General features: G+C 34.1%; 1 protein-coding gene across 1 annotated transcript; it reads right to left on the bottom strand.

The window, feature by feature from the left end:
* Positions 1–8,475: 8,475 nt before the first annotated feature.
* On the bottom strand, positions 8,476–16,209 carry LOC123528191 (alpha-(1,3)-fucosyltransferase fut-5-like). The gene is made up of 2 exons (XM_045307923.2): positions 14,968–16,209; positions 8,476–10,086 (listed from the first exon to the last, which is right to left on the bottom strand). The coding sequence occupies exons 1-2, from the start codon at positions 16,096–16,098 to the stop codon at positions 10,015–10,017; spliced, it is 1,203 nt and encodes a 400-aa protein (XP_045163858.2). The 5' UTR covers positions 16,099–16,209; the 3' UTR covers positions 8,476–10,014.
* Between the last annotated feature and the right edge of the window lie 3,665 nt (positions 16,210–19,874).

Below are 19,874 nucleotides of genomic sequence, written 5' to 3'. Positions count from 1 at the left end.
TGAGACATGGTCTGTTTATTTTTGTGTCAGTGCCATAACTTCTTTATGCATTAAGGGATTTAGAAATAACTTGGCACAAATGTTCACCATCATGAGACCATAATAAGACGATGTGTCGCATACAAGACTATACTTTCTAGAATTTCAAACCATTGAAACCAATATATAGTCGCAACTACAATTAATAAGGTGTGACAATACGAACAGTGAATGTGGTGATGTGGAGTGAAACGGCGCCAGATTGAATCCACTAATCATTTGTGGATCGCTTTTTTGACAGCGTCGCACAGTCAACAGGGCTATTTTAGTTTTGTCTTTGTATTTTCCATAAACATACGAACTTTAATATGAAACTTGACTTATTTTACTGAAAATACATTCTGCTAATGAATAAGTCCCCATTTTACAGACAGAAGTGTCATAAGAAGGAAAAATGAGGGTTTATTACCTCACCTTAGCAAGAAGTGCTCAAGGTGAGCTTTTGTGATCATCCTGTGTCCGTCGTCCGTCGTCAACAATTTGACTGTTAACACTGAGAGGTCACACTTTTGGTCCAATCTTAATGAAACTTGGTCACCATTAATACCCTCAATGAAATCTTGGACCAGTTCTATATTCGGTCATCTGGGTTCAAAAACTAGGTCACCAGGTCAAATCAAAGGAATACCTAGTTAACATTCTAGATGCCACATTTGTGACCATTTATTAATGAAACCTTTTTTCAGAATGTGTTTTTTGATGATATTTAGGTCGAGTTCAAATCTGGGTAAGATGGGTGAAAAACTTGGACAACAGGTCAAATCAAAGGAAAAGCAAGTTAACGCTCTAGAGGCCACATCTATGACCATATCGTAATAAAATTTTGTCAGAATAAAAATCTTGATATTCTATAGGTGACGTTTAAATAGAGTCAAGTGGAGTCAAAAAGTAGGTCACCAGATAAAATCAAAGGAAAAGCCTGTTAACTCTCTATCGGCCATAAATATGGCAATATCTCTATTGCCTACCCACGGCTACCCGCCGTGATTTGATAATTTTTTCTTATACATTTATGTCTTACCAAATAACACACAGCTTTCGATATAAATGTCGGAATTTGCCGATCATACTGAAACAAAGACGAGATACAACTCACGCCATTTTTAAAAATGCGCGTTATCACTATCAAATGTAAATTATTTCTAGGTAAATCTTGACAGGTAGTAAACACGACGGCTGTTTTAGTCGCGCACGGTATTTGTAACGTTAACATGTTTATGTTATTATTGAGGAAGGGGGAATCGGGTATAGTTCGACCGTGTGTTTTGAGCCGTGACGGAATACACTTTTTCAGTTGGGGCATATCGATATGCGGTCCATACCTGGCTGACAATCTCTTTAGACAAAGTTAATTTGTGTATTTTGTTTCCCATGGACTCACTTATATCGCTGGCGCAATTGGTAGAACGTAATGATTAAAAACCGTAAGATGCGAGTTCAATCTCAGGTTACGACCATATTTTTTCTCTACTATAGCTTTTTTTTTCAATTTTATTTTAGTCAAACATTTTTTTAAAAAACACTTTACATATTTCAATAATAATGCTTGACTTATTTTTATTGTTTCTATATTTTAGGTATATTTTGCTACTATTATTTCAATTAATTCATGTTATATAATTTCAACTTCACTTGCTGTGTTTGTTGACGACCCTTCAGCCGTGTCAGTCTCTCAGTCAGACGATGTATCGGAATCAGGGTTAAGATCGATGATCACCGGTGCTGGAAGATCATTAACTTATCGAATTAATGAACTGCACAGTTTTCTCAGCAATGACTATTGAAACAAACGATTAAAAATGTAAAATAAAATGTGAAATTATCAAGGCTCGAACCTCGAAAAGCAAGACTGTTAAACCAACACCATATCTTTTGGACCATGCATTCGTTTACATTCATCTCCATTACTTATACCGCATTAGTATGTATTACATATACGTTCCTACCCTTTTCGGGAAAATAAACTGTCCTGCATAAATTTGTCACGGCTCAAAACACGTGGCCGACCTATAGTTACACCATTAGGCCATTCGTGACAAAATAGTTGTACTACTTTTGAATCTTGTTGACTGACTTACCCTGAAGTAAACTCTGAATTACTTATAAGGACTTAATCGACTTTTCCGATAATGTTTTCGTTATCCTTTTCTGTTTATATGTTTATTCGCAGGATACTTGCGGGTGAAATAGTTTTTTTTTAAATTCAGAGGATCATTTTGTTGCAGACGGACAAACAGACGGGGGTCAACCTATAGTCCTCTCCTGTCTCATCTCATCGATATTTTAAAATCGTCAGGTAACCGTGATTTCCATAGGGAATTGACGGTTAATTTCTTGCATGACATAGTAGGGCCCTGTTTATACTTTTAGTTTCTAATTCGTATTTTATCATAGTATATGTGTGTAAAACCAACACTGAATACTTGCATGTAAACGACGCAGAAGCATTCAATTAATTATTTAATTAAGTAGGATAGCGAGTCACAGACACTCCACTCCCACCCCCAATGGATTAGTAAAAGCATCGCACGAGGGGTTCGACATTAAATGACATTACAAACATGACGACTGATCAAAAGGACAATTTTGTATTCATTTTTTAAAATTTCATTTACGCCTTTAAAGGACATAAATCGCCTACTGAACTCACAAGATGGAATACAGTATCGCTCGCAAATACGCGTTCAGATCAAATATCAAAATTGGCAAGTCGGCACACAGTGGATGTTTCTTCACTGACTAAATAAAAATTAGTTTCATTCAAAAACGCAACAGATACGAAACATATTATTTACATATATTTATGGAGTATGCATACATATTACAGAAAGTATCATGGATAATTAGATTACAAATCAATTTGGCGTGGTATTCATCAGTTTCGTGACTTGGTCGAGTAAATTTTCATGCAATGAGTGTGATCAGTCAACATTTTGTAAACATTACCTGTTAGTTTTATCCATTATATAACCATATACACACATTTATGTTAGACTTATCGTTAAACTTTAATACACATACAGTGTAAAGCAAAATAATGAATTTGAAGACGATTCTTACCTTTCGCGTGTCTGTTTATTTTTTTGATCACACGCAAGAGGAAGAGGGGGACTAGAGTCGTTTATAGGGTGTGAACTAGGATGCTCGTAAAATTATACATTCTAGAGATAGGCCATATTACATAAATTTTGATTTTTGTAAATTTCTCAAATTCGACAGCTAATTAAAAAACCTAATATTTTGGATACAGTAATATCTTATTTTAAAAATCTACTTCAGACAAAATGTACAATTTATATGATAAAGAATGACTCCCAAATGATGACAAAGTAAGAACAAAAATTACGTTTGCTTCGAGAAAAGTCATCATTACTGACCTGTTGCGAGCATCCTTGGTGACTTTATATCGAAATACAGAGAAATTGAACGAGTCAATAATTCTGGCTGCAGGAATAAAGAAACAGATAATTAAATACGCGTCTCACCATTATCCACCTTTCTAACACTGACGATAAAAGTGAATAACAAGGTTTCAAGGGCCATTAGTATATAGTATATACAACAGATATTGCCACTCCAGCTAATACTTTTGTACAAATTCCCTTTATTTGGGCAGTCCAATGCATTCACCCTCTCTACATTTATTCAAACAAGTATCAAAGAAGATATTTGAGTGTTTAAATATATGATATCTTTTGCTGTTTTTACTTATAGACTTATACCTTATTAGCTGATCTTAATGACACCTGCAATCAGCGTTCAAACGGATATGTGCAGAAGCTGTGAAAACCGCCGATGGCAGTAAATACATTATTTATCCAGTTTTTGTTCCCCGTCTATTCCGAAGAAATAGTAGTCATCCAATTACGTCACTTCTTTAAAGTGTTGCAAAATAAATATATTTTCCTAAACTGACAAGCTTAATTCTTTGAGCTGAACTAATAATAAATTTGAATTTATGAACACTAGGTCACATAAGTAATATTTTTGCAAATGTTGTTTCCTGAAATGATAATAAAAATGACAAACAATTACAAAATGATATCCATTTTTAATTTGATGCATGTTACCTTTTGTACATAATCGCTGATTCATTTCAATATTTCTATATCTAGCTTCCTTGATTGCCAATTTATGTGCAGAGCATCTGAATCTAGATAAAGCTGTTTAGTATTTTACATTCTCAATACATGATAAATATATCGTCGCTGTATATCATCTCTTGCCCCACTTTTTGTCAGCTGAATACAACTTATTAAACATTCTAACACGACCAGCTAATAACCTACATACTTGTAGAGCAAAGTCTATCTCGGGTTATTCTGCAATAAACCGATCTTCAACTATGCTGCGGCGCACCGTGTTTTGGCTATGCTGCTGTGTAGCACGCAACTGTAATTGATGTTTGATGAAAATACTCCTCTGATTCTCGTCTAACGTTATTTGAAGTAAGTCGTGTTAGAACCTTCGGCCTTCGGGATATATTCATACGCATAAGAACTCCAAACTCGGGTAATTATACGATAAACCTAATTTTGATACTTATTATTTCCTAAATATTTCATATATCTCCTTACCTGGTTTTCTAATGACTTCTACATAAATCTAAAATGGCAGTCAATCATATTTACGTGACGTCAGTTCGCTCAAATGAGTCCTAACCCGAAAAACTGACTGCACCCAAGCCAAGATAGCGGCTTTATATAGACAAAGGAAAATAGTAACCTAGAGTGCCGACTCCCTTACTAATACAATAGAACCTCGTTTACATGATATATCTGATAGACGATCTTGCATGAGTGTTGTTTTAATACTGATTTTTAAATACAGGTTGAAACGAATTGAAAATGTTTTATTTCTACAATCGTTTGCTCGAACTTGGTTAGCTCAAATAGCTTTCTTCGCTCGAAAACTATATCATAATATTAGGACAGTTAACAAAAGTGGTGTCTATCAAGCTTTACTGGTAGAGCAGAAAATAAGGCATTTTCATCCATCAGAAGTTCGTCAGAATTCCGAACATGTGTTAAATGCTCATAATCATTATTTAGTTTAATTCTTATAGTAAAGCGAGACGATTGCTGCACTTGCAATTTCCTCATATTCCAGGTACTCATTTAAGTATTCTTTCTTTCCTACAAGGTGCAAATATAAACATTTAAAATACCACATTGTTTTGTTTTTTTCATGGCATGATGTTAACAACATTTCTATTGATTCCTTGAGAATGCATTAAACAGTGTTATTTTCATAATCGGTCGTCATTTTGATGATGTCATATTCAGATCCAGTCGCATACCCTAGAAGAGATACATGTTTATTGTTTATGCCCTAGACCAAGGAATAATCTGGTCTGTTTAGCTATTTTTCTCAATTATTTTTGAGCGGAATTACCTCACGACGAACGATGATTTGTCACTTGTTTTTATATACATGTAGTACTGTAGCAATAACCTGAACTCATACGTTCCACCTAAGAAGATAATAGCCTCATGAGAAATACCAAAGTGTTCGGATTGTACATTGTCTTCGGATTCCACATTTTCTTATACACCTTTCAGAATTTTTCCTTTGTTGATTCGCCTCGTCAAGTTTATCTTTTATTCATTTGTTCTCGTATCGACCGGAAACATGGTTTGACGTTATTTGCATTTAAGGTTTGCTCAATTGATTCTGCTGCATTATTTGGACATGGCTTTTCCTGTAAAACGTTTGTCCTTACTTTTGTGTATGTTGTTGTTCTGATAATATATATGTCTTTATGACCTTTTTAATGTGGATTTTAGATGCTCTATTGTATGTTTGAAAGAATTTGTCTGGTAATGATCATAACAGCTAGCAAAAATACAAAACTCCCCTAATGCGTAGTAGTAATAGGCAAGACGTCAATGGTGACAGGAGCGAGTCAAACAGACACTAGGCAATAGGGATCATCTGCTTGGTAAAGTCATCCTATAATGTTTTAACATTATGGGTCAAGTGGTTCTAAAGTTATTTGTCGGAAAGTGAGTTCCATGATCAGGCCCCTGTCATCCTATTAAGTTTCAAAATGCTGGGTCAAGTGGTTCTCAAGTTATTGAATCAGAAACGGTTTTCCATTTTCAGGCCCCTGTGACCTTGACCTTTCATCTAGTGACCCCCCCCCCCCTCTAACAACGCCCCCCCCCCACCCCCCTGAAAAAAAAACAATAGGAATCATCTACTCTGTAAGTCCTGAAGTTTGAACGTTCTAGGTAAAATGGTTCTCAAGCTATTGATCAAAACTGAGGTGTGACAGACGGATGTCCCCTGTGACCTTGACCTTTGATGGAATGGCCCTAAAAACAATAGGGGTCGTCTACTCCATATGCCCTGCCACCATATGAAGTTTGAAGGTTCTAGGTCAAATGGTTCTCCAGTTATTGATCGGAAATGAAGTGCAACGAACGGACAGGGCAAAAACAATATGTCTCCCCCTGTGGGGGTTGGGGTACATAATTATTCAATTCAATAATTGTTCTGTTGAATATGTCACATTTGTTTCTAGTGGTGTTAATTATCACACTTATAACTACACACGCATTCGTTTGTATCTCAAGAAAGGCGTACATCGGTTGACAATCATTCTTTTGTCGTTTGCAGGTGATGAATTCCACGTGTTGATAGATATTTAGAATGATACCACCAGTCAGCAGCTACCCATAAACCAGACAAACATACCAAAACGTATGGACAGAAGCTGCGATTCCAAGTGTAACACCGTAATGACTGTTAGTATTTCGTAAGCGATTTTCACCTTCCTTTAGCCTATTTCAATAGGAACGAAATGTTTTCTTAATGTCTTTAGTCAAAGCTGCAGTGTCTTGTTGTCTGTCACTGGTTGACAGGTTCAAGTGTACCTTGAGCTGTGTCTGGCTACAGTTAGAATTATTGGCCTTCCTTACTTGCCAGTTTCCATTCTTCGCGTTTGACGTTCCATGCATTGTCCAGCTTTACTGAAGAAATCATTCATTCTGAGATGGAATGTGATGTATTGATCTTTCAGTAATTGTCTATGATATAATCAAATATTATTGGTATTTGCTTGAGGGTTCCGGTCTTTAACTCATTCAAATGTCCATTCTTCTGTAATTGTAGTGATGTAATTGTAGTGTCACCATTTTATAAAAAGAACAATAAGCCTTAAAGTTACATAAGACATGCTACAAAACCAGCTGGTGACATCACTGTTGATTTCGTGAAAATTTAATCGAAATTTTCTAAGGAAAGACAATTTTGGTTATTTGCCTTTTTCTTCAAAATTTCAGTTTCCGAGCCAATTTGTCTGCAAAGTATGTCTCATGTTTGAAATGTTTCTGTGGTACAGAACTTGTTTTTTGCGGGAAGAATGTCTAGTATAACATTTCTTGCAAGATGCTAAGTTACAAGATTTTGAGGGAAACTTTTAGCTCTATCAAAATTTTTACTTATCAAAGTACTTCCGGGTCGTCGTATCAAGAAGTATATATATATACGTTCTTTGAAATTGTGAAGTCTCTAATTTGAAGCCATCCCTACAGCGACTGGTTACATTCTAAATGTTATTTATTGATATTGTTAAATGTTTCGTCATTTCTGATGTTTTACTGTGGTTTTGTCTGTTTTCTGCAGGATTACATTTCTGCGCGGAAGGATTAAAAATATACTCCGGACCAGACGGCCTTGACAGATCTGTATGAAGATGTGTTTTTGTTTGTTTGTTTGGGTTTAACGCCGTTTTTCAACGGTATTTCAGTCATGTAACGGCGGGCAGTTAACCTAACCAGTGTTCCTGGATTCTGTACCAGTACAAACCTATTCTTCGCAAGTAACTGCCAACTTCCCCACACGAATCAGAGGTGGAGGACGAATTATTTCAGACATAATGTCTTTTATCAAATCGTCACAGAGAATATATGCCCCGCCCAAGGAGGATCGAACTCACGACCCCGCGATCCGTAGACCGACGCTCTAACTATTGAGCTAAGCGGGCGGGTTTATGAAGATGTGTACATTGAATGTAAACATTGAAATGTATCAAAAAATATCATTGTTCATGACAGTTGTTTTCTAGTCATTATTGACTTGAATAACGTTAAACTAAAATACAGAGCTGCCAATGCTGTTATTTTGTTGTGAAATTCACTGTTCGTCTCCAAAGTGCTTGTTCTACTATACAGCAAAGTAGAAGAAATGATACCGGGCCGACATGTAGAATGTATATAGAAATGTTATGCCCAAGCTCATTTTACACATTTTTCATACTCTTAGAAAACCAAACTTTCAAGAGCCTATGTACTATTTTCTCCAATCTATCTACCATTTTCACGAGTAAGAGTAAGAACTATTTCGAACCAATGAACATGACGTTCTCGTAAATGTTTTTAAAACATAACAAATATCATAAAAGGCAGAGATGTCATCGGTTTATTCCATGGTAATACGTGAAAATAAATTTTTATTTATTGCACTGGATACACATTTATAAAAATCAAAAAAGGTAAGACTTTAGGCCTACAATAGGAGCCCTCGTAAACTTTAAGGTGATTATCTATGTTTAACATACTTAATTATACTTAATTTGTTTCGCTGAAGAAAATTCACGTGCAGCTCTTCTTTTAACATTTAATATAAATAACGTTCATACATGTGTACATGATTCTGCAAAACGATGGCTACTACATTTTGGCCCAGATAAAACAATAGTAATGGCCTTTGCATTAGTGCCGTTCAAGAATACAAAGTTAGATTACATTATTTAACATTATTAAACGTTTTTCAAGCCAAGACGGCATTTGACACAAACAAACAAATAATATTACTTTTATTATCAGATTCAAGGGTACTTGTTTCAGTCAAAACACATCCATTTAAATTTAAAACGGTTTCTTTAAAATTATTCTACCTGTTTTACATGGTAATTATTTATTAAGAGTACGTTTCTTCATTTTAATATCTGCATGGAATATGAACACCGGACATTAGAAGGATTTCCGCATGATGTTGGTAGAAATCAAAAACTGTATAAAGATGTAGTACTCTTCTTGAAATAGAATCACTTTCTGACAGGAGAATATTCCAAGACAAAGTGGTTTATTGTCAGATATTACCTTTAAGAAGCTTAAGGTTGTTGCACAAAATATTCCGAACGATCTTTAAAATAATGGGGATTATACAGTAGTTAGCAGAGCTGAACCGTATTCAAAATCACGACAATTTTGAAGCATCATAGACATGTTTTGAGCAATTTTGTTGAACAATCTTGTCGGACAATTTTTAACAATATTGTTGAAAATTCTTCAAAAACTGAACAGTTTTGAATAATTCTGTTGAACAAATTGAACGATCTTGAACTTGATATAACATCTTTCACAGAATGCATTCTACATTTTTGTCTATCCTAGTGTTGTTACTGGTGCGTCAGCGTTCTTTGGTTGGGGATTTTTCCAGTTGACTTAAGTCACTAATTTGTATATTCGGATTTCAGAACCCTCATGCATTTTAAACAGTCAGTTGAAGAAAAAGCATTTAACTGGTGAAACGATGTGTATGTATAGCTTGAAATAATAAGAGAATATTCAACCTTTCAAAGAGGGTGGCATTTTAAGAAACCTTTTAGGCAATAATGAGCTTACCAGAAGAAGATGAAGAAATATTTATTTAACTATAAAATTATATAAAACAATCTAAAGGTTTTGCACAGTCATTGATTGACGACACTTTGTCTACTACTTACAGTCCAGGTCACAGCCTTCGTCCTGTTCTTTATCATTGCGTAGATTAGTATCAGCTTCTTCAAGCTTTTTAAGATCCTGTTATCTTTAGTGTATCTTACAATAAAGTGACATTCAAGTGATTTTGAGGAAACTTCAAAGATATGACACAAGAAATGTACAGATATCACACTACTAAACATATATGTATCCACTTAACTATCAATTGAAGTTTTGTACGAATAAAGTTTAATGTAATACATGATCATAATGATATATTTATCCCAAAAGACCAAAACAACCGCCAGTATAAGTGTTGTAACCAGTTGTTTACAACCTGAAAAAGTAGAAAGAATGTCATGAATCAAAACAAGCATGGAAAATGTTATTACCCTATTTTCACATATATTTATGACATGTTTCAAATAGAATTAAAAGCAAAACTGTTAAGTTATTGTAAGCGTTTTAAAATAGCATTTACTGCATGTTATATAATACAAACAACAGCTTTAAGTAAACAATTTGTAACAAATAGTTTGAATTTTCTAATCTTGTACGCCCACTTTTTAATATTTTAGAGCGCATTTTCGAAGATAGGTACATGCGCTACGTGACCTTGAATAATGAATACAAGTTTGCACGCGCTCGACACCATTTTAAGTCTCTTGAGTATCCTTGTCAAGGACAAGGCAGATATTACATACGATGAATTTGGCTCGATACGACCTGTTTTGCAAGACAGAGTTCGCGTGATGACTAGATTGCACTTCACACAAAATATTTTACTAATACGTCCAGATCATTATATTACGATACGAATTTTATATGAAAATCTACGATAAAGTCCGAAATTCTCGGTTGTGGAGAAAAGTAACTTGATTAAAGGTTCCCGCCAAAAATAAATTCTTTGCATCGCGTAATTGTAATATGAAGATTCTCTGTGTCGGACCAGCTGCAATGCTTTAGAGTCATCTGAAGATCTATCTCTTAGGAAAAATTTACAGTCTCTTCGCTGGACCAGCTACTCTGCCTAACTGTGACCTATCCATCCCTGTCTCTTTGTCTCTCTATCTCTCATTCCGGCGGTTTGGCTCATACACCGGAACTCTCGATCCGGAGGGCTCTACTACTGAGTTATCATGGCATACGATTCAGAGAAAAAAAAATTGTCTAATGGTAGAGCGTCCGCCTCCGGTGCGAAATGTCGCGGATTCGATCCCCGGTTCTGTACCAAAAATGCAAAAATGGTACCATTTGCTCCCTTAATATGCTTAGCATTATGGAGATAAAACAGGCTCTTCTCTCAAACTTGTAATCCCGCATGAATGAGATGTGGAAAGTGATGAAGAATTTGTTTCAGGATTCAGCTTAAACTAATTAGTATAAGAAATAGTAGTTTCGTATCAGATATAGGATCCGATATACTATTTTCCTCCTAATAATACATTTAAAGGGGAGCAACAGTCTGACATGTTGTAATCGATGAGCTTCGACAAACATTTCTGGTAAAATCAAGCAAATGGTCGTAACATTATCATGAAATTGCAATTTTCTAAAAGTTTAAGATGTTAAAGTAACTGTTTTTACGAAAACGAAATTAAATCGATAATGGGCCGTATACTAGCCTTTTTTACAAAGCTAAGCTTGTTTAAACATTAGGCCATACCAAATTGATTAATAGTTCTTCGGAAAAATTTCAAAAATTAATGGGAGCGAGCGAGCAAAATTTTTATTTTATACTTTTTTCTAAATTTTGATTTTTTCAGAGGCAGGTAGATTTTACATGGAACGAGCGGGGCTTTTTTATATTTCTTCCCAGCTTGGACCCTTGAGGAGGCGGTTATGATTATACATGAAATGAATATTTCTTAAGAAATAACACAGAAATCAAACATTTACAGTGTGACTAACACAGTAGATAGCTTTTCTATATGTTTTAGAGACTACATGAATGATTTTGCAAATATTTTTTTGTCAAAACTCACTGAATCACTTTGTTTTTATTTTGTGTTTATAATTACTAAGGGATGAGTGTCTTATTTTTGACTTTGATTCTTCTACATTAATCTGAAGGCGTGCCCATTTAACGGCAGAGGATGAGGAATATTTAAGACAAAACGGGTACCTGAGTGGAATAACATATCTTCTGAAACCCAGTTAGATGGTCTCGACACATGAGCATCTTAATGCCCCTAGTGAAAATCCAACCCATAGAGGTGAGTGGAAAGTAACAAACCACTCGACCAGTGAGACCAAATAGAGTTGGACATACAAATGCTTTGACATTGCTCGAATCGCATTGGAATTATTTTTTAACAGATCAGGCTAGCTTAAGTTTATGTGGTAGAGGTTCATTTCAGTTAAAAATGATAACTGACGGACAAAGAATGATCCCAAAATGGCCACCCATTAAAGTGTTATTTGTTGTGCTTTGATTGACCTAGAAATTTAGAGTCGGGGAGGTCTGTTTTTTTTTTTTTTTTTTTTCAGTTCTTTTTTTTTCAGTTTCTTTTTTTTTCAATAAATTCAGTTAATTAATATACAAACAGGGAAAATTGTACAATAGGTCAGATTTTGTTAGAAATTATTTTTAAATCAACACTACTTATTTGAAAAGCTAAACCATTTTTAAATTGACTAAATGCATTTTGATAGAATATCTGACTGCTGTACGAAAGAAGTTACTTTCAAAATGATTTGGGCCGAGACAATGTGATAGATCGGTCAGGATCTGTAAACAAACTTTTTTTTAAGATAGCACTCGACTTTGGTTCTAGATCTAGCATACTGAACTAAACAATTGATAGCAAATGGTTTGAAAACTTTATATCTGAACAATAATTCTATGTTTAATCCAAATATCTTTAACTGCATCCTCGTGCACGTCTTACAAGTCGGGCTTCGTTCTTTTCACTGTATTGAACAATCGTAGAACGTGCCTACTTCATCACCTACCGGCACATCGAAGGCCATGTGTGGCACTAGCACAGACACTCCAGATTTAAAACAAATGATGAACAACACCATAATTCCTCACTTTTTGAGTTTGGGTCATGTATTATAGACGCATGAATTCCGATCAATATCACTTTGACGCACTAAAGCAGCGATAAAACTTGTTTTGCCGTTATCATTCCGGACCGCGTAATCAGAAAAGAAAATTTTTCGGAGATTTTTGTGTACGTGTGGGCGGGTAAATTTTTTTTTTTTCTCGGGAATGAAATTATTGATGCTGTAGTTCCGACGAACGACATATTTGACGGGCCCCTAATACAAATATTACTCCAATGACGAAAGATAATATCACTAACATGATTATGCCTGTTACATTCTAATTCAAAAGTTCTGGATTAAATCTGATGAACAAGATATACAGTGCTGCACTCTTTTATAAACACTTCGCATGTTCATTGCAACATGTTTTTTTTTTTTACTATTAGTAATATAATACGCCTTGTCGGTAAGTGGCCTTAAACATGACTAATTCCTTAATTCATATACAAAGGTTTTAATAGGAACTCATTCTTTGACTGAAATTATGTTTTAAAAACTGTGAATTTTGTTATTTATTAACTATCACAACAGCAACCTTTAAGTGCCGTGAGGCGGCTGTAAAAAGTCGTCCCATACTTGGATTCAGTGTTGTTACATTTTTTGGTCCTTTGGGATCATGGAGTACACTTACATTTACTGTAATAGAAAGCTGCTTAAGCCTGTGCTAGAGAGCGTGAGGGGTGGTGCATCTTACATTACCTCTCATGAACAGACTCTGTCAAACCGAGTCTGCTATTATTTTGCATGGTTGCATTCTATGCTTACAAAGGCTTTCACTACAGAAATTATTACTGAATCAATACTTGAAGTTACTTAAGTAATGTTGAATAAAGAAATTAGTTGTTACTTTGATAATCATACCTGTCGCATTGAAAATGCAGATCCAAATGCATTGTCTGCTTTTATTGTTGTTTTAAAGCTGGTCAGTCGCATTTTGATACTTTCACATATTACACATTCTATTGGTGATTTATCAGATTTATGAAATTAACTTAAAAATCATTTGTCTTGATTTTGCAACCAGCAGGAAGACAAATATGATTTTCAAATATCTGACTTATTCCAAACGTTTACAAACAATTTATTCTTTTTCCCGGACCGTGAAAATAAATATTTTTACGTCTCTAGTACTTATTTTAAAGGATAATTACTTGCTTTTGAAAATCCTTGTTGGACAACAGCAATAGGAAAAACGGTATTTGTTAACATTTAGAAGCATAGCCGAATGGCCAGTTTCCTCCGCAGAATGACAAGTTCGCACTGACGAATGACATCAAACCTCATCATAATTAAATTTAATCAGAATGAAACGTTAGCACTAACGAATGACAAGTAAAATCTGTCGAATGACAAGTTAGTATTGGCGAATTTTGAAAGCTATAAGTACAAAAAGCAATTCAGAGACATCCGCAGATCCGTTTATACAGCGGTGTTCATGGAACCTTCATTGAGACACAGAGTACAATTCCATGAAAAGCGGTGCAGGGTCCCCATGCAAAATAATAGGCTTGGCCTAAACGTGAAAACAATAGGCAGAACTAAACAAACAGGAATTGAATAGCAATACTGAGAACATGAGTCTTTTCACTAGATGCCTTTCAAACAGTATAAATTTCAAAGAATGTTTCTCAGCGTGTGAAATCCCGACAGAATACTGACGATGATAAGGATAAGGAACACTCTCAGACGAATATTAACATCAAATAATTGTGCATGCATGTATTTGTTTCACCCTTTTCCAGTTGAACATGAAATCAGTTTTCATAAATACAAATGTATTAACTTGGATTGAATTTAGAAATCTTTTCTTTACTGTATCTAGTAGTAAATAGTTAATGACATTCCTTTTGATAAGCTGATTCCTTGACAATTGTACCGTGTACTATGTGCAATTCATCTAATCTATGGTAATGATGAAGGAGTGCTACACTGCCTAAAACGTTTGTAGGATTTACCTTTTCAAAATTTGTAAAATATAAGTGGTATCATCAATATTGTCCTAATTCTGAATTTTAAGCGGTATACAATTTTGCTATTGGAGTAACAGCGGGGGATAAGGCCCACCACAAATTAAAATGCCGTTAGAAAACTAAATTTTACAACTGGTAACTTATTTCTACCTGGAATTTATCCCAAGCAGTTATAGAAAATAATGTACACTTACGGTAACTTTTGGGCATATATCATCTCCGATCCAGTCGCCAATGTTCGAGTAAATCTGTCTTTGGAAATTTTTGCGATTTAGTGTATGACACAAACTACACGAAATGCACGAGCCTCGGTCTTTATACTTGGTCTTCCACTGAAAATAACTATTGTATAAAGTTGCATTTGAACTCACTTTTTTCACATAGTTTGCCAATGATTTTATGTCTTTGAAGTCGTAAACATTTATATACGAATTTGGTATGACAATGTTTTCACTAATATTCTTCCAGTTAACTATAGGAATCTGTTCCCGCTTCAAAGCATTCCAGTATTTTTCTGTAACGTAATCATTACACAAAGAGTTCTCAAACGCCAGGTAGAATTTATACTGTTTTAAAATAGCATCACAACTTTTATTTTTAGCTTGCATGGCACGTTCATCACAGGGTTTGCCATAACACTTTCCGTACATATCTGTTGCTAGATATTTTTGAATTTTATAGACTATCTTGTACCGTTGTGCTTGATCTATACAGTTAGATATCATTCCAGCAACTTCCTCTGTTTTCTCTTTATGAAAATTTCTATTTCCGAAAATTGCTAGAGCTGCATTACTTTCGGATCGATTCAGTACATATTTTGAGCCGTACGGCAACCAAAGTGTGGCATCCTGTCTGTACCATGCAGTCCAGTTGAACACTCCGTTTAAAACTTCAGTATCCCAGTACATGTTACCAGGTGGTTCCATATTAAAAAGGACCCATACCTGGTCAGGTCGACGGTAGTTTGGAAAGGCTATAGTTGTTTTTGTTTCGATTTCCCATTTAGGAAAAAGATTAAAATTGTTAAATAAAACGGCATTGGCTGTAGTAATTTCACTCTTATTCACTGTAAAATGGCACGTATCCTTGCAGCCTGACTGGCACTTTTCAAAACTTTCTTTAATATTGTCCGATAGGAATGGTGTCCATATAAGAATATTCTTTGAAACGTTTGTGTTATAATTCCTTTGCAAACTGTATGTTACAACTGGTTTCGTTTCGACATTAAAAGACAAATACAGTTGTATTAAATTTAGTGACAGTAATGACAAAAGACACAAAGTGATACATTTTGAACAGCTTTTGTGTTTTGTATATAGTCTCATTTTAGAAACTGCTGCTGTCAAATTTCGTACTGTTTAGATTTAACCAAACAAGTCCAATGGATTTGATATTAAAAAAAATCATTCAGATTTTATAAAGAGCACACAACTATATCTAGCTTATCAGCTGATAGTAACGTAGCTCTCGGGTTATGTTTAGTAATAAACATTGAGTCGACCTTTTTTTGTTGAACTATAGAGGGATGTTAAATTACTCATTCAAGGGAAATAGTAGATTATAAATTTTAGTAAAACATTGTTTATGAGTAACATGTCCACAAGAAGAGTAATCACATCAAATTGTAGTAATAATTAAAATGCATAAACACGTACAGGCATCATGATTTCAACTTGTAATTGAATAACAGCATTTTATACGTTCATGTTTTGGTTCACAATGCTGGGACTGTAGTTTCCTACAGATTACAAGTTAATTACTATGAGGATAAGCGGTTATATTAGTAACATATATGAAATTGTATATAAATATAGATAAATGTATCAACTTCTTAAATGCGATATTTGCGTTTCGTACCATCAACTGGAACAAAACCATATACGTTATTTTACGAGCTAGTATTCTTTATGGAAGCGATTTAAATAAATATCAATGTAATTATGTTTCTTTAGGCTTTCGTGCGCTGATATAATCTTTCATGGAACTGAGTACAAACAATTTTGTCAGTAAATCGATTAACAACTCTTTAATAGTTTACAGTTTACAGTTTTATTTGGCAAATCAGCAAATCAATGCCTTTGGCCAATTAACAAACACAAATTGAATATGGCCAAGACATACATACACATACATAATACAGGCATATTTATATACATATTCAATATAACATGGAGTAGAGACTATCGTGATAGACATAGTTCTTATTTGTCGATACATTTGTACTACAAACTTAAGAAGCAGCTATGCGCTCAAGGGTTTCATTTCTACGCTTAAACGCATCCTTTAAATATTTTGCAGTGTTATACATAGATTTTTTATATGTAGAAGAAAGTATATTTACAAATTTTTGTATCGTTGGCCAAGATATATTTCCAAAATACTTTCTACGTATATCGACATAAAGAGGACAACAAAGCAGAAAATGGTATTCTGATTCAATACAATTTAAATTACACATTTTACATATTCTTTCATTTCTAACGGTACCTACGAATCTACCTAATTCGATTTCCAACTTGTGAGAGCTTAATCTGAAACAACTTAATTCTTTTCTTAATCCATCATTTGTTAAAACATCAATATATTTTTCAAAACAAAACTCTGTTTTGAATTTACTATAATAATCTAACTTTGACATTGATTGGACAGAAGCACGCCAGTTTTAGATAAACTGGTCGCAAATGCGTTGTTTAAACATTGGCAAATAATTTACATTATAATCAAAATTATTCCAAATATCACTACAACCAAGACTGTCTAATAAACGCTTGACGGACTTTGCCCAACAGTTATCGTTACTGTTATTACACTGTTCTATAAAAATTCTATACATAGGAGAGTTTGGATTTTGCATCATTTTTAACCAATATTTTAATGTTTTTTGTTTACAAATAACTGATAAAGGGAACCTTCTCAGCTCCCCATAAACTGCTAAATTTGGGGTCTGTTGACGAACTCCAAGTATTGTTTTACAAAACTTTATGTGCAACTTGTCAATTTCTTTAAAATCATATATGCCCCACACCTCAGAACAGTATGTAAGAATTAGTACAACCATGGTATCAAATAAAGAAAGTTTAGTTTTCATATCTATGTGTACACGAGTGAATAATGATAATAAGCTACTATATGCCTTAAGGGCCTGTTCTGAGAGCACTTTAACAGCATTTTTCATTACACCAGTATACAAAAAATCAACTCCTAAATATTTAAAATGATCTACAACTTCAATTTGTTCACCATTGATAGACCAGTTAAAATTATGGTGACTTTTTCTTTTTTCGAATACACATATTTTGGTTTTTTGAACGTTAATCTTGAGACCCCATTTTTCTGAATATGTATAAATAATATCTAACTGAGCTTGTAGGCTATTCGGATCAGTAGTAAACAATGCAATATCGTCAGCAAATAACAACATATACATAGATAACTGGTTCAAATCATTCTCTGTTAACTTATTAAAATCTAAAGTAGTGCTTATATCGTTAATAAAGAGTATAAAAAGTATCGGTGAGAGTGGTTCCCCTTGTTTTAATCCAAGCGTGACATCAAAGAACTCAGAAGACAATCTTACACATGCTTTAACATTACTGTATATAGACTTAAGAATCTTGATCATTTTACCGCTGACCCCAGTCTTTAAAAGTTTTATCCATAGAGCGTCCCTAATAACTGTATCAAAGGCCATTTTGTAATCAATAAAAGCACAGTATAGTTTAGATTTACAATGAAGAACATTTTGGATAATTGAATGCAATAGAAATACGCAGTCAGCGGTACTATGATTATCTCTAAAACCAAATTGTGAGTCACTAAATAACTGCTCTGATTCACACCATTTGTTGATTCTATTCCTAAGTGCTAGAGAAAATATTTTTGCCATAACATTTACGAGTGTAATACCTCGATAATTACTAGTATTTGAAACATCACCTTTTTATGAATAGGTATAATTACACCTTTAGTCCATGATTCAGGATATACTCCAGATTCAAAAATTCTATTAAATACAGAAACTAGGTACGGTGTTATAAAAACATTCGAATCAATAAAGAAATCTGAAACATTATTATTTAAATCACAGCTCTTATGTCTTTGATGGGAGCTAATAGTTTTTGAAATTTCCTCAACGGTAAACGGACAATCTAAGTCAGCAATATGTAATGTACTTTGGCGTTCTTCGGCCTCATCATCTGGTATAAAATGCCCATGTGGCGTATTTGAAATATTCTTAAAATGATCTAAAAAATCGTTCAGGGTTACTCCATCTGTACATTGCTTTTCATTCTTTCGAAATTTATTTATATACTTCCAAAATTTCCGAGGATTCGTTTTACTCATAACAGATAATTTGCTTCTCTCACTGGAAAAAAATCTTAATCTAGCTTTTCGTTTAATTGTACAATAATCCCTGCGACTAGAAAGAAACTGTGCCTTATTTTCATCATTTGGATTAAGGCGAAAAGCTCTCTTATCACTAAGAAATGTCGATTTTGCACGTTTACACGAATCATCGAACCATAAAGACTTTTTAAGTTTTGGTTTTTAACGTACATGACTAAATGTTTTACCATGTATCTTAAAAGAAATATCATAAATTACTTTTGACAAATTATCTACATACATATCTATATCAATACCATCCGACAACAACTGGTCAGACAAATTATCAAAAATATGTTTGTTTTCTAACAACACATCTTGCAACACAACGGGATCTGCACTATCCCAAATTATTTAATCATAAGTAAGAACATCTGTATAGTAAAAAGGCATTTTTTCACAGTCTAAAGACAATTCAATAGGGCAGTGGTCCGAAAATTCAGTCAGTTCATGCACATTCATATAGGAAATACTATCAAAATTATTTTTGCTTGTAATCAAATAATCTACTACACTGCAAGCGTTTCTATTTCGACTGGTATTAAAACAAGTAAAATTTCCTGGTTCAAGACGGCCATTAACAATACAAAGATTATTTTCCTTGCATAAGAATAACAGTTTATTTCCAAAGCTATTCACAAAATTATCACGTGAAAAACGTGCTGGAATGTCAGACAAGCTGTCCTGATCATCAAAGGGCATTGACACATAACGG

The sequence above is a fragment of the Mercenaria mercenaria genome, chromosome 14 (assembly GCF_021730395.1).
Source record: "Mercenaria mercenaria strain notata chromosome 14, MADL_Memer_1, whole genome shotgun sequence".
In the NCBI taxonomy this organism is placed as follows: domain Eukaryota; kingdom Metazoa; phylum Mollusca; class Bivalvia; order Venerida; family Veneridae; genus Mercenaria; species Mercenaria mercenaria.
Note: the sequence above shows the minus strand (reverse complement) of the source record. Positions and strands in the feature narration are given on the sequence as shown.